Source organism: Plodia interpunctella, chromosome 30, assembly GCF_027563975.2.
Source record: "Plodia interpunctella isolate USDA-ARS_2022_Savannah chromosome 30, ilPloInte3.2, whole genome shotgun sequence".
Lineage (NCBI taxonomy): Eukaryota > Metazoa > Arthropoda > Insecta > Lepidoptera > Pyralidae > Plodia > Plodia interpunctella.
In genome coordinates, this window is record NC_071323.1 from 888,842 (window position 1) to 902,294 (window position 13,453).

Here is a 13,453-nt window from a genome sequence, read left to right on the forward strand (position 1 = left end):
ATAATGTAGTTGTCTCTCTCTTCTCGGTGTGTCACTGTTGCTCGGCGGTCTTGTTAAGGCGTTTACTAGAGGTTTGTGATCGGTGTAAATGGTCACTTCGCTCCCCTCTATAAGACGTCGTAGGTGTTTGACAGCGGTGTACATAGCTAGTAATTCGCGATCGTACACGCTGTATCGCCGTTGCGTCTCGCTCATTGACTTCGAGAAAAATGCGAGTGGTTTCCATACTTCATTTTCTTTTTGCTGTAGCACTGCGCCCAAACTGCAGTCAGACGCGTCGGTCAACAAAGATAACGGTGCACCGGGTACTGGATGTGATAACGTAGTAGCTTCGAGAACGCTTTGTCGGCATATATCGAAAGCTGTTTCGGCTTCAGTTGTCCATACTATCGGTGTCTTGTCGTTCTTCTTGGCGTTATGTAAGTATTTGTTTAATTCGTGTTGATGTTCGGCTTGATGAGGTAGGCAGTCACGATAGAAGTTGACCATGCCAAGAAATCTTCTAAGATCTTGCACCGTGTTTGGTTTCGGATAGTTAGAGATGGCGTGAGTGCGCTCTTCGGTCGGTGTTATCCCTTCCACTGAGACTTGATAACCGAGGAATTCAATCTTGTTTCTTCCGAATTCACATTTCTCGATGTTTAACGATACTCCATATTTACTTAGGCGTTCCAGGACAAGTTCTACGTGCCTTCTGTGGTCATCCGGATTATTTGAAAATACTAATAAATCGTCGATGAATGAGTAGACGATGTCATCCAAGCCTCGTAGTACCTCGTGCATAAATCTTTGGAATGTTTGGCTAGAGTTTCGTAGGCCAAACGTCATGCAGTTGAATTCGAAGAGTCCGAACGGTGTAATGATGGCTGTCTTTGCTTTATCTTCGTCTCGAATTGGGATCCAATAATATGCCATTTTTAAATCTAATTTCGTAAATATTTTCTTATTGTGCAATCTGTATGTGAAGTCTTGAATTCTCGGTATGGGGTAGCGATCGGGTACAGTCACGGCGTTAAGTCTTCTGTAGTCTCCACACACACGAAGTGAGCCATTTTTCTTTGTGACGACGTGTAATGGACTCGCCCATGGACTTTTGGATGGTTGGCAAATACCCATCTCCATCATTTTCTCAAATTCAATCTTGGCCGCTTTGTACTTGTCGGGTGGGAGGGGTCGAGGCCGGGCGAAGAGTGGGGGGCCGGCGGTTTCGATGTGATGTGTGACGCTGTGTTTTGCTGGTTCCTTCACTGACATCGGGCGTAGTACTTCGGGATATTTTTTTAAGATATCTTGATATATGTGATTTTGGTCTATGATGTATACTGTGGGCTGATTGCTTGTTGTTTCTATGACTTCTATCTTCAAATCAGTGACGCTGTCTATGAGCTTCTTTTGATGTAGATCGACGAGTAACTTGTGACTTCGTAAGAAATCTGCGCCCAGTATGGATGTCTGTACGTCTGCAACGATGAATGTCCATTTGTATGTGCGACGAAGGCCTATGTTGAGATTTATAGTTTTCTCTCCGTAGGTTCGTATCGGCGTATTGTTCGCTGCGTACAACTTGTAGGTGTTGCTCGGAGTTTGGTTTCTGTTTTTCGCTGCTAATACAGATATGTCTGCGCCGGTGTCTACGAGAAAACGCTCTTTCGTGTTCAGCTCCCTGATGCAGAGGCGGTTACTCCCTTTAGTAACACCAACGCCCGCCACCGTCGATGTTGCTTCTAGTTTTCCGACCGTCGCCTAGCGCAGGGTGACTGGCATTTTCTGGCCTTATCACCGAAGCGATAGTGATACGAGCATTCCCATTCTGGGTCACCTGGTTTTCTTCCGTTTCTCGACTTCGATCTGGTTGATGATCTGTTCTGGCGTGGGTTTCTAAAGGGTTGACGACCACGAAATCTGGACCGACCTTCTTTGAGAGCGGCAATCTCAAGTGTAAGCTTTTCTATTTGTTTGCTTAAGACTTGAAATTGCAAGTTGTTTTGCGTTTCGCTGCTGCTTCTAGGGGTTGAATCTTCACGGACTTCTGCTACCGCTTGTTCTGTGTGCTCCATCATCTTGTCTGCCATCGTAGCCATGGTGTCGAGCGAGGATTCTGTGCTGACAGATAGCACGGCTCGTACTTGCGACGGCAAATGTCCCATCCACAGAACTTTCAGGGCGTCATCGGCGACTTTTGTTCCGGATAAATCTCGCATTACACGAAGAAGTTGAGAAGGTTTCTGTTCTCCCAGCTCTAATCCTCCTAGCAGCTTTTGGAATTGCTTGGATTCGGATTCTTCGTATACCGACAATAGTCTCTTCTTCAGCGCTAGATATTTTCCAGTGGATGGTGGATTGCAGATGATATCGCTCACTTGTTCGATGTCTGTTCTCTCTAACACGGCGACAGCGAGATTATATTTTTGATCTTCACTGGTCTTGTATGAAGATACCACGGCTTCAAATTGTGCGAACCACAGCTTAGGTTGGGCTCGCCAAAACGGCGGTATTCTTGACTGTAGAGAAATAGTTGACACTTCCTTTGCAACCGCTTCCGGAGAGGAGGACGCGTCAGAAAATTCTTCTTTCTTTTCCATTTTTATGAGATTTCTTCTTTTTTCGGGGTCACCAATTGTAGTGTGCTTAGACTACTCGAAATAAAATGCCAATGAGAAGAATGGAAGTAGAATAATTTATTTTACAATATTTACATATATTTATAGTACAACATTGATACTGCACACGTAATTCGCATCACGGCACAACTCGCGCGGTGGTGGGGAGCGCGCTGAACGGAGCGCGCGTCGCGTCGCGTTGTTTCTATTCCAACTGTTTGTGGGCTCCACAGTAACAACACACACATATGTGTCATTCCACAAGAAAATTTACCTTATGAAGGGCAGTCGCAAAACGTATAATAAATATCTTTACATGTCATAAAACAAAGTCCTCTGCTGCATCCGACTGTATATCCGCGACAATCTCAAAAACTACAGCACGGATTTTCATGGCGTTTTCACTAATAGATAGTGTTAATTCTGAGGAAGGTTTATGTGTCTAATTTAAGTTTTAGCGAATGCTATGGCTGCTGGTATTTAATTAGGAGGAAAAAGTGAAACGTCTTAAGCAACGTCCATCTATAAGGTACTTTTTTTTCGTGGAATGTCATTATACTCATCATGCAAAGAAGCTGAGTTGATAGTGTTTAACGACAACACTCAGCCGACTGGTAGCTTAATCATTAGGTTATATTATTATGATAATTTGAGACTCTTATTTAATTATACTTTACAGACCCGTTGGGTTAAGAGACTATACATAATCTTATTGAGTTTCAAATAACAGCTGTCAGCGACGCCAAATTGGTTTTCGCGCCAATTTCATAATGTGTACAAGCGTTGGTGAACGATCGAGAGTTTCGTCTGAAAATGCCATATTGGATGCGATTGCTGACCAATTTTCTTGAAACTTGTTGATAATTAATCTACCTAAGGTACCGTATTTTGCCAGTTCGTGTGTATATAAGATCTAGCTGCGCCCCGGGGCTACGGAATTTCGGGATACAAAGTACACTATGTGTTATTTCTGATTATGTTCTACCCGTGTACCAAATTTCATAACAATCGGTCCAGTAGATTTTGCGTGAAAGAGTAAAACATACAAATACATCCTCACAAACATTCGCATTTATAATATTAGTAGGAAGTAGGATTGTAAACATCCTGAATATCGATCGTATTGAGACCATTGCGTTAGCTACCTTCATATGGCATGTCATTAGATATTCTTAGAAATGCATAATTAATACAAATAAATCTGTTTTAGTCTTATTTCAGGTCACTATTATTAACTTGCTAATATTTTCACTCAAATATAATTTGATTACCGAAGGTACTTTAAAAATCTAGATCACAAAAAAAGTTACTAACACTAGCCATATAGTTAATATATAGAATTTAAATAATAAATCACCTAGTACTTATAATAATGGTTGAGCGCAGAAACTGAAAAAGTAAATGATTTTACAATAAAAAGCACGCTTGTAGTAGACGGCAAATAGTTCCACACGTTATGAACCCACTATTCTCTAAAATCACAGATATAATATTACAAATTCTCTTATATCTGTGATATAAATCTATTGGACTATATCCGTGAAGTTTACATCCCATAGATACCTATACAAACACTGATAATGTGACACTTATTTTTGTTTTATGATCATTCTTTCGAATGATGGCAAGCGTCATGCCCCTCCTCCGCACGTAACTGTACATCACAACCAGATCACAGACGTTCCACCTTATTCATAAACTAAATATTCACTAACAAATTTGTATATTGAAACATGAAGTTTGATTTTAACACCACATTGTAAATAATGTCAACTCATGTTTTTGCAAATAAATTATATTTCTTGTCCTAATAACAAGTCCGTGCGCTTAGGTGTGATCTGTACACTGTGACGTATCGGAATCGACTGAGCCCTATCTCAGCGGTCCGGCTTTTATATAGCGTGGTGGAGGGAGTGACGAAATATTACTCAATTAGACAAACTACAGTATGATATCTGCGTCATATATATATTATAGATTTTCATGAAACCACACGAACATTTCAATCGAAGATATTTCTGAGCTCAACGCAATAATAACTGATCGATTTAAAACTATATTTAGCATTTACAATACGGTAGACAGTGTAGAACAGAGAATGAAGGTGTGATGAGTGGATCTTGTTAGAAAAGTAATCGATGAAATAAAACATCAGCCGAGATTGCACAAGATTATTATATTTTGTTGAGAGTGAAAAACGTATTTAGTATTGAGTCTAGAGACGGAAGGAGCCAGAAGTCAAGATGACATTTTTTATTTTTATTTTAAATTGTCCAACAGATCATTAGGGATCACTATTTTTTAAAAATAAATTTCTTTTTTTTTTTCTTTTTTTTAGAACTCTACTCATGATACTAAAGGCCTACCACCAACGAAACACACAAACACGTCGCACGTTACGACGTTCACAAGCTGTCTCTTTTTGCCATATCGTGTACGCATCGTGTAAAAAAGGAAGTAGGTACATTTGGACGTGACGCGCTACGTGTTTTATGTTTCATGGCGGCCCCGTCAAGTCTATTGTGAATGTTCAAGGGTAACGAGTTTAGTTTTCTAGTGATCCTTGCAGAAAAGAAGGAAATATAATTACTACATACCTAGATAAATACATGTTTGTTAGTTGATAGACCCATACCTATGATAATGAGAAAGACTACTCTCGTAGATATAGTCTTCTCGCTCTAAACAATTTACTTATAAAATGCATTCTTTCGTTCTTATAGGGTTTGGAATTACTCTGATTGTGTTCCGTAATGCTTGATGGCCTGTAGTTATAGTAATAATAATATACATGCTTAGAATCCTCCGTTACGAAATATCACGTTTAAATTTTAGGTTAGTTTTGGCGCCAATGACAGACGGAAAAAGAATCGATTTTTTTTGTGTTCGAAAAATTCAAACCCTAGTTAATAGTTGCATAATCCTTATTTTTCTCGACTTCATTCGAAATTTAAATAATTATCTTGTTGTTATCTAAGTATTATTGTTGTTATCTAAGGAAAAAATACCTACTATTAGTAAAGTCAGACTATAGAAACAAGTCAAACAGCGAAACTATTTGAAATTAATAATTATATAACGGCGCAACAATTCTTTATATGACTAGTAGCGCCACGTTAGGAGACATTTTTTTTTGGCGTGCAGAAAGCATTCCATATTTTCCGAGAAATTTCAAATTTTTTGTTTCTTTTTTAAAAGCGACAGGGTAATAAGCCGCTCCTACATTCGGACATATTTTGAATTTTAATCAAAAATTTCTCTAAAAAAAATTTTGGATATGCTTACCACTGAGACATATTTTTGGAAAATAACAATTTATTCTCATAAAACCAATTGTTTTTGGCTTTTGTCAGTTTTAATCTTTTATATGAAGCATTTTATTTATACTTACCTCAATGCCTTCACGTAATTTTTAAAATGTACACTAAAGCCTGGGTCACACCAAGTGGCACGTTATCTTTTTTATAAATCACTAATTTCCGTCGACTCGGGTGAAACAGCACATCGTGCTTCTCATTCGTATCAGTTTAACTGAGCGTGAAAGAGACAAAGGTAAGACTTAAGTTTAATGACCGTATTCTCATCTGAATTCTAATTCTCATGAAAAAGATTGTGACATTATAATCGGAGAATGCTTAATGTCTCAAAATCGGCGGTTTTAAAAAACTACAACTACTAAAGTTCTTATTCTTTTTAAAAAGAATTTATCATGTTTTGTGTGTCTCGGGCCTAAACTACGTATTTTTACATTTTTAATTTGTGTCGATACACACGCTGCGAGATATGGACACAAAATTGAAAATAATTTCTTATCACGTTTAAAAATGTACTTATCTATATAAATATTCTTATAAAACGACATACAGTCTGCAAAGAAAGTGAAGAAAACTTATTTTTCACGAACTACATATTTTTGCCATTGCAATACCAAAGAGAATGGTCAAAATTTGTTGATAAACAATCCGGTGTTAACAGCCGCCAGGAGACAACGACCTCATTTAGTTTCTTCAGTTTCTTGACAGACTGTACTTATCTATAAATATTATTACACCATAAATATTATTATACCTCTATACCTGAATTACACTATAAAAGTATCCTTGCAAATTGCATTATTATATATGTTTTTAGTAAACCTCGCCTCAAATTGGTAACCGGACATACCTAATTTTGATTTGATGTCTGTTTGATGCCGCCTTACAAATATAGAACCTTAAGTGAAAGAATAACATGATTAATTAAAGTATTTTTACAAACATAACAAAAAAATACATTTATATGCACTTGTTTTGAACGATATTTAGACTTGCCAAAATGTAATCGTACCTCCTTATGACGACATCGTTCGGAAACGAACTTAACCATAAGTTTGAACTCTAATGAATCAACGCAGATATGTACAAATTATGCTGTATTCCATAATAACATTGCATATTTAGAACAAATTTTCATACCTTGTCCGGTTCCTAAGATTTTGACGGCAATTGACAAGGATATACAAATTATGAAGCAATTAAAAACCATATCACTTTTATTTTATTAAAGCTTATAGTTTGATAGATATAGGTTGCATTTATATACCTATTTAGTTATAGCAACAATACAATTAAAAACATTGAAAAGAAACGGAATTATTAGAGGAATTGATTTTGTAACAAAAATATCTATATTATCTAAAAAATCGTTATAAATTTTAAGCTACCTAAACTCACGTACCTAAATGTGGATGTTTTGAATATTTTATTTTCTGTTAATGACTGTAATTTTAACTGTATACCCTGTTTTATCTTAACAGAATTTTTGATGGAATTGTTAGAATAGTTATCAAAAAAGAGACTATAAAATATCAGCACTTAGACGTAATTTGTTGTTTGGTCAATGATTCGACAAAAGCACAGTATTTATCTGACAATACTATGAAGTTATATGTAAAGTTCGAGCCAGCACTCAATTTTTCGCGGTGGAAGTGATTTTAGGATAAACTAGTTTTACCTAAGCTAAATTAATTCTTCCTACATGCGATAGGATAAACTGGTAGCCTAGACTAAACTGAGTTATCCTAATAGAAATACACACTCTCAGGATAAACTGGCATGGCCTAGTCTAAACATTATAGAATATCTAGAAACAATCACATTCTAACAATTAGTAAAGTATTTTTAATATTAAAACAATATAGTATTTTTAATATTAAAAATACTATATTTATAATACTATTTCGAAGACTTAGTTTGTTGGATTCGGCTAAATAAATTTAGACTGTTTAACCTGAGTGTGTTTATTTCTATCAGGATAAACTAGTTTAGCCTAGGCTAAACCTGTTTATCCTATCGCATGGAGGAAGAATTAGTTTATCCTGGAATCGGGTTTGGCCGGTATCACATATATCTCGCAATAAAGAGGTCGGACTATACATTAAATAGATAGCGATATATGTGTACTGTGCATCAATAAATTCTCTGTAAAAATCTTACTAGTGCTAGCTTCAGTATTACATGCAACAGTCTGTCAAAAAAGAGAACAAAACAAAAAATGTACGTCGCTTATAATCCGAACTACATTTTTTGCCATTGAAATGTCAAATAGAATGGTCAAGAATTGTTGATAAACACAGTGTTGTCAGCCAAGAGGAGACAGCGCCGATCATTTATTTTTCCCACTTTCTTGACAGGCTATATCTTCATGGTCAATACTGTGACATTTAATAATCACCTATCTGACATTAGTTTGAACCTCATAGAACCCAAACACAATGTACTTGTCAAAACTAAATTACAATACCTATCATTGTAATGTTTTAACAATAAATTAGTTATAAACTGGTTGAGTTAATCTGTTATTTCTAGTCTAGAACAGACACCCGCGCCCCGGGGCAACAACGAAACCGTGAATGAGTTTCTATCTCATTTTAGCATGCTATGAAATCCTACAACAGAAAGAGAGAGTAGACATAACTCATAACCCCTGAATATCCTTCGTTGGCTTGGTGTGTACCAAGTCTTAAAGTTTTTCTTTGCAATCTTAGCTCATAAATTCTGTTACAAATCCGTGACTTTGTCCTTGTAAGTCATTTAAAAATCATAGATATTTCACCTTACCTGTTTTGTTTTTGTTATTTGTGTTTGCTATTGAGCTCACTGTGCGGCGGCAGCGGCCACTGGTTGCGCGGTCTTTTACATCTTTGCCCATTGAAAAAAAGCCAACATCACATTTCTGAACGCAACTTACTGACGTGACGTGAGCTGTCTGACGTGACGTGACGTGGACAGAAGTGACAGCAACCAAGAGAAAGATTGCAAATTGCATGCGAAGCGACCCGAAGTGAGTGGATAGGTCAATAGTAGTCGGCTGAAGTGAAATATTAATTTATTCCTAATTTATAAGTCACAAATTAGATATTAAAAAACAAAATGTTCACAAAATATATCCTAACTTTATTCTTCGTCGTACTATCCGGCCGTGCCCTGGCCGAGAGCTGTAAAAATCCAAAAGTGGAGGCAGCTTCATTTACCAGTCTAGATGCGACGGTTGTAACACAAATAGCTTACATTACTGAATTCACACTGAAATGTGATAATGAGCTACCTGAGAACTACGCTTTGTATGCTGAAGTCGAAGGGAAACCTCTGGCTGCGGCGCGAGTCGGCAAAAACAAGTACCAGGTTTGTACTAACATTTTATTCCATTCATTCTTTACTTTTTTGAATTATTAATGTACTAATACAGATACAGAATCATTTCCATACCTTATGGGGTATATCAGGTTGAGATTTAGCTACCGGCCGCCTGTCTTAAATCGACCCACCCTTGGAATGCAATGATTACCTATCATTGCCATGTCTGTCTCTTACTCGCCTCATACAACACCAATGAGAGAATACATAGAGAATCTATTCAATGGCGAAGCACACACACATTGCATAGACAATGATTGTTAACAATCGACAGGCAAATAAATATATTATACTATACTAGTTTTAACCCATGGCTCCACATTTCCAACAGGACCAGTTATTTTTCCGGGATGAAAGGTACACTATGTCTATCTCCGTACTTCAAACTACATGTATGCAAAATTTCCAGAAGATTGGTTGAGTGGATAGAGCGTGAAGAGGTAACAAAGAAACTTACTTTCACATTTATGATAGCAAGTTGAGATTGAGAGAGTTATGTTAAACTGTCAACTTTCGATAAGGGATACTTACTCCTTACTTCCCTCGAGGACTATTTTCCGCAGTTAGGCCTCCTGTCCGGGCCCTTTCTGCGTGCGGAGTCTGAGCCGCTGATCATTCCAGCCAGCCCAGCTACTTCAGGAAGCGGAGCACCGCCGCTGGTGTACGGCAGGCTTCCCTCATGGTCCCTGGATTTCCCAGGAACTCTTACTCTTGTTGATGCAACACCATGGCGATATTCGATAAGGGTTATAAGTGACCACCAAATAGCTACGTATTCGATAAGGGATATAAGTGACCAGTAGACCAAATAGCTACGTAATAAAAATGCAAATACAGATTATAAAATATACAAAAATATTTTCAGGTGTCCTGGACTGAAGAACCTGCCAAAGCACGCTCTGGCACACACAAGGTGCACATCTTAGATGAGGAAGGCTGGGCTTCTCTCAGACGTGCGCGTCGTGCTGATCCCGCCGCTGTCGTGGCACCTCTGCTGGCAATTGAGTTGCAGCATCCCGGCAGTAAGTTTTGTCCATGCGTAATGCAAGGATCATCTCAATTGCTCTTAGATTGTTCTCATCATCATATCGAGTGTGTTATTGCTGACACTGGTGTCAGATTTTATTCAAGTCGCCTAAAGGCATCTGACATGACTTTTAAGACTACCTATCCCGCCGCTTAGATTGTTCTGCTAAAGTTACATAAATTTTAAGAGCATTTTACAATATAAAATCTCCAATCGGGATACATTGCTTAGAATATTAACAATATGTTATAAGCGAACGCACGAAATAAAGCGTAATTATATTTTTCAGGTTACTCTGGACCGTGGGTGAATTCAGAATTGCTTGCCACAGTGACCTCAATCTTTGTCGCATATGTCGCTCTCCGCAACAAGAGCAAGATTTTGGCATAATTTTAATTTACTAAATTAATTTATAAATAAGTGAATACAGTTGATAACTTTTTTAAATGGTTATTTTATTTTATAGGTTAAGTTTTTTTTTTCTTTGTGGCAATCACTTTATTGTTAGAAGTTTCTGATATTTCAAAATTTTTTTTTACTTGCCCGCCTCGTTCTCTCGTGTTCCCGTGGGTACTCTCTTTGGGAATGTTATTATTGCCTATTAGCTGCCACTGCCAAGTCTGTGTCCCTTAGTCGCCTTGTACAGCGACGTCCACGGGCTAACCATAACAATTTTTATTACATGAAAAAAGTAGTAACTATTTTTATTATTTGACAAAATGGAATGTAGCGGATGTGAGAAAGGGAGGTTTGAGTCTTCTCACTCATACCTCCTGAAAGTTAAATGGCGAGCAATTTAGCTTTAACGGCGAACGTCGTGGTGTTAAATAAAAATCTTTTGAAGAGTTTACTTTATTTTACCAAAATAATCCCATTAATAATTGGACAACATGATTGACTAGATGATCAGACCATCGAAATGTTTGACACCTTGTCCGAATGTTATCTTGTAACGGATCATTTGATAAAAAAAAAAACTGTAGTATTTAATTTTATCGAATAGCAACACTATTCGGATGTCAGTGTCGTTCATTTGACAGCTGTCGGCTGAAGAACCAAAAAAATCTGGAAGAAAATCAGCTGGTCTGGTCGCAAAATAAATAATTGAAGTAAGGATATGTTTCCAAAAAGGATAAGTTACTGAAGTAACATATATCAAAATGACGATCAAACCACGTGAGCGATTGTCATTGGACAATGATGATGACCCTGTGGAGGCGAAATTAAAAAAAGCTGGATGTTTGGAGCTCCATTATAAAGTGCAGGTTGGTTATCTCTCCCCTGTCGCCTCCGCGGCTGTTGCCGGAGCCCAGGGTTCAAATTCTCTTTCATTGCACATGTTAACCTGTGCCGTGAAGGATGATATGAGCGCTAATGGGTTTGACAATTAAGGAAACCGACGACCGCGCGAAATGATTTTGAAAAAGTAGGAAAGCGGGCTCTAAGCGCCTCCGAAGCTCAACGGCTGAAGAAGAAACAGAAAAATCGCACAGATTAGAGAATCTTTTAAACTGTTGGTCTAATTAGATATTATTTTGCATTATTTTTTATTATTATTTTAAATTAAATGACAATTGCAAGCAATGAAAGTCTGGAAGACCTTTTCTCAATTATTCATCAGCGACATAGTTTACCATATTGATGCATTAAAATCTAGAATGGTAATAATTCAGGTAAACACAATTCATCAAAAATTCAAAATATCAATCTGTCAATTTTCTCGATTAATGAAAATGATATTACCACAGCACATATTAATTATTTTAAAGTCAAAAAGAGAATTTAATTTTTGTCTTTGTTAAAGTTTGAAAAATTGTTATGACAGCACAGCCGGTCGAAACACTCAAAGAGATCCACCTTCACAAGATCATGTAACAAAATATTATTTTATTTGTCAGGAACATCATCAGATAACTAGCAACAAAACTAGTAGAAATTATTTAAACAAATAGAACCAACATATTATGTAACAATCACTTACAAGAAAAATGTGTGTGTAGAAATAAAATTTTATACCAAAATCAAATCTTATTCAGAAATTAAGCCTTCAGACGCCTTTTTCACGTCTCTAAATTAAATGCTGTTCACCAGAGCTACCTAATTTATTTTTGTCACCAGGAATGTATAGCCACAACTAAGGACTGGAGGAAATGTCAAAATGAAGTGAACGAGTTTCGTGACTGCATCAACAGGCACAAGCAAGAAATGGTTGCCGTAAAAAGCTAATAAAAACATTCAATTTATTTATTGTTTACTAGTTATCGCCAGCGGCTTCTCATAGGAAAGGCTTTTCCGTTATAAAGAGTCGATGTAGCAAAATTTTTGGAATTTTGATTGAATCGAAGCATGAAAGCTCTTCATGCTGTACAAATAGTAATTAGTTTGGATTTACATCAATATCTTGTGTTGTTAGTGTGTGTCATCCCATTCACAAGTCTTGTGACTCATAAACTTGTCTCGATACCAACTCATCCCATAGACTAAAAACAAAATGTCGTCAGGGACTTGTTGCTAATAAATAGCATTACTCGTCCCACATAATCTCATCCCGTTTACAATTAATCCCATGGACGTAATGTAAATTATATTTTGGTATGAATTGTAAATGGGATAAAATTTACGTGGGACGAGTTGCGAATGGGACGACTTTCTAAGGGAAACGGATGGACCGATGGGGCTCATTCGGTTATTTGGGTGTTCCTTTAACAAAAAAATATTGATATCCTACAATCCCACTAATATTATATAAAGGGGAAAGTGTGAGTAAGTCTGATAGTGCTTTTATAAAGTTGATGGCGCTACTGTGCATAAAAATGTATGTATTTTTTAATAACCCTTACATATTATAAAACAAAGTCCACTGCCGCGTCTGTCTGTTTGTTCGCTCGCGTAAACTCAAAAAGTGAATGCATGAATTTTCATGCGGTTTTCACCAATAGATAGAGCGATTCCAGGGGAAGGTTTCGGTGTATAATTTACTAGGTTTTTGCACAAGGGAAACCGGGACGAGCCGCTATAATTAAATAATTACGCGGGTAACACCACGTGATTATTTAATTTTAGCGCGTATATATGGGTATTAATTATGGGTGCAGATAGTGATCTATAAAAATGATAAAGATCTTTGTATAGTGGATTAAAAATATATTACT

At 37.1% G+C, this 13,453-nt stretch overlaps 3 protein-coding genes across 3 annotated transcripts; 2 read left to right on the forward strand and 1 right to left on the reverse strand.

The window, feature by feature from the left end:
* Nucleotides 1-1,724: 1,724 nt before the first annotated feature.
* Nucleotides 1,725-2,582, reverse strand: LOC135310018 (uncharacterized). The gene has a single exon (XM_064436940.1). The coding sequence runs from the start codon at nt 2,580-2,582 to the stop codon at nt 1,725-1,727; it is 858 nt and encodes a 285-aa protein (XP_064293010.1).
* Nucleotides 2,583-8,881: 6,299 nt separating this feature from the next.
* Tapdelta (Translocon-associated protein delta) lies at nt 8,882-10,748 on the forward strand. Its single transcript, XM_053767051.2, has 3 exons — nt 8,882-9,262; nt 10,140-10,296; nt 10,591-10,748. Exons 1-3 carry the CDS (start codon nt 9,011-9,013, stop codon nt 10,689-10,691), a joined length of 510 nt encoding a protein of 169 aa, XP_053623026.1. The 5' UTR covers nt 8,882-9,010; the 3' UTR covers nt 10,692-10,748.
* Nucleotides 10,749-11,315: 567 nt separating this feature from the next.
* Nucleotides 11,316-12,544, forward strand: LOC128682399 (uncharacterized protein). Its single transcript, XM_053767053.2, has 2 exons — nt 11,316-11,566; nt 12,420-12,544. The coding sequence occupies exons 1-2, from the start codon at nt 11,462-11,464 to the stop codon at nt 12,525-12,527; spliced, it is 213 nt and encodes a 70-aa protein (XP_053623028.1). The 5' UTR covers nt 11,316-11,461; the 3' UTR covers nt 12,528-12,544.
* Nucleotides 12,545-13,453: the final 909 nt, after the last annotated feature.

What these genes read in the sequence shown, in the direction of transcription:
- LOC135310018 (XM_064436940.1), bottom strand. Translation starts at nt 2,582, where the DNA reads ATGGAAAAGAAAGAAGAATTTTCTGACGCGTCCTCCTCTCCGGAAGCG.
- LOC128682399 (XM_053767053.2), top strand. Translation starts at nt 11,462, where the DNA reads ATGACGATCAAACCACGTGAGCGATTGTCATTGGACAATGATGATGAC. An exon ending in AGCTCCATTATAAAGTGCAG is followed by an intron (nt 11,567 to 12,419) that starts GTTGGTTATCTC and finishes TTTTGTCACCAG; the next exon opens with GAATGTATAGCCACAACTAA.
- Tapdelta (XM_053767051.2), top strand. Translation starts at nt 9,011, where the DNA reads ATGTTCACAAAATATATCCTAACTTTATTCTTCGTCGTACTATCCGGC. An exon ending in TCGGCAAAAACAAGTACCAG is followed by an intron (nt 9,263 to 10,139) that starts GTTTGTACTAAC and finishes AAATATTTTCAG; the next exon opens with GTGTCCTGGACTGAAGAACC. An exon ending in TGAGTTGCAGCATCCCGGCA is followed by an intron (nt 10,297 to 10,590) that starts GTAAGTTTTGTC and finishes TATATTTTTCAG; the next exon opens with GTTACTCTGGACCGTGGGTG.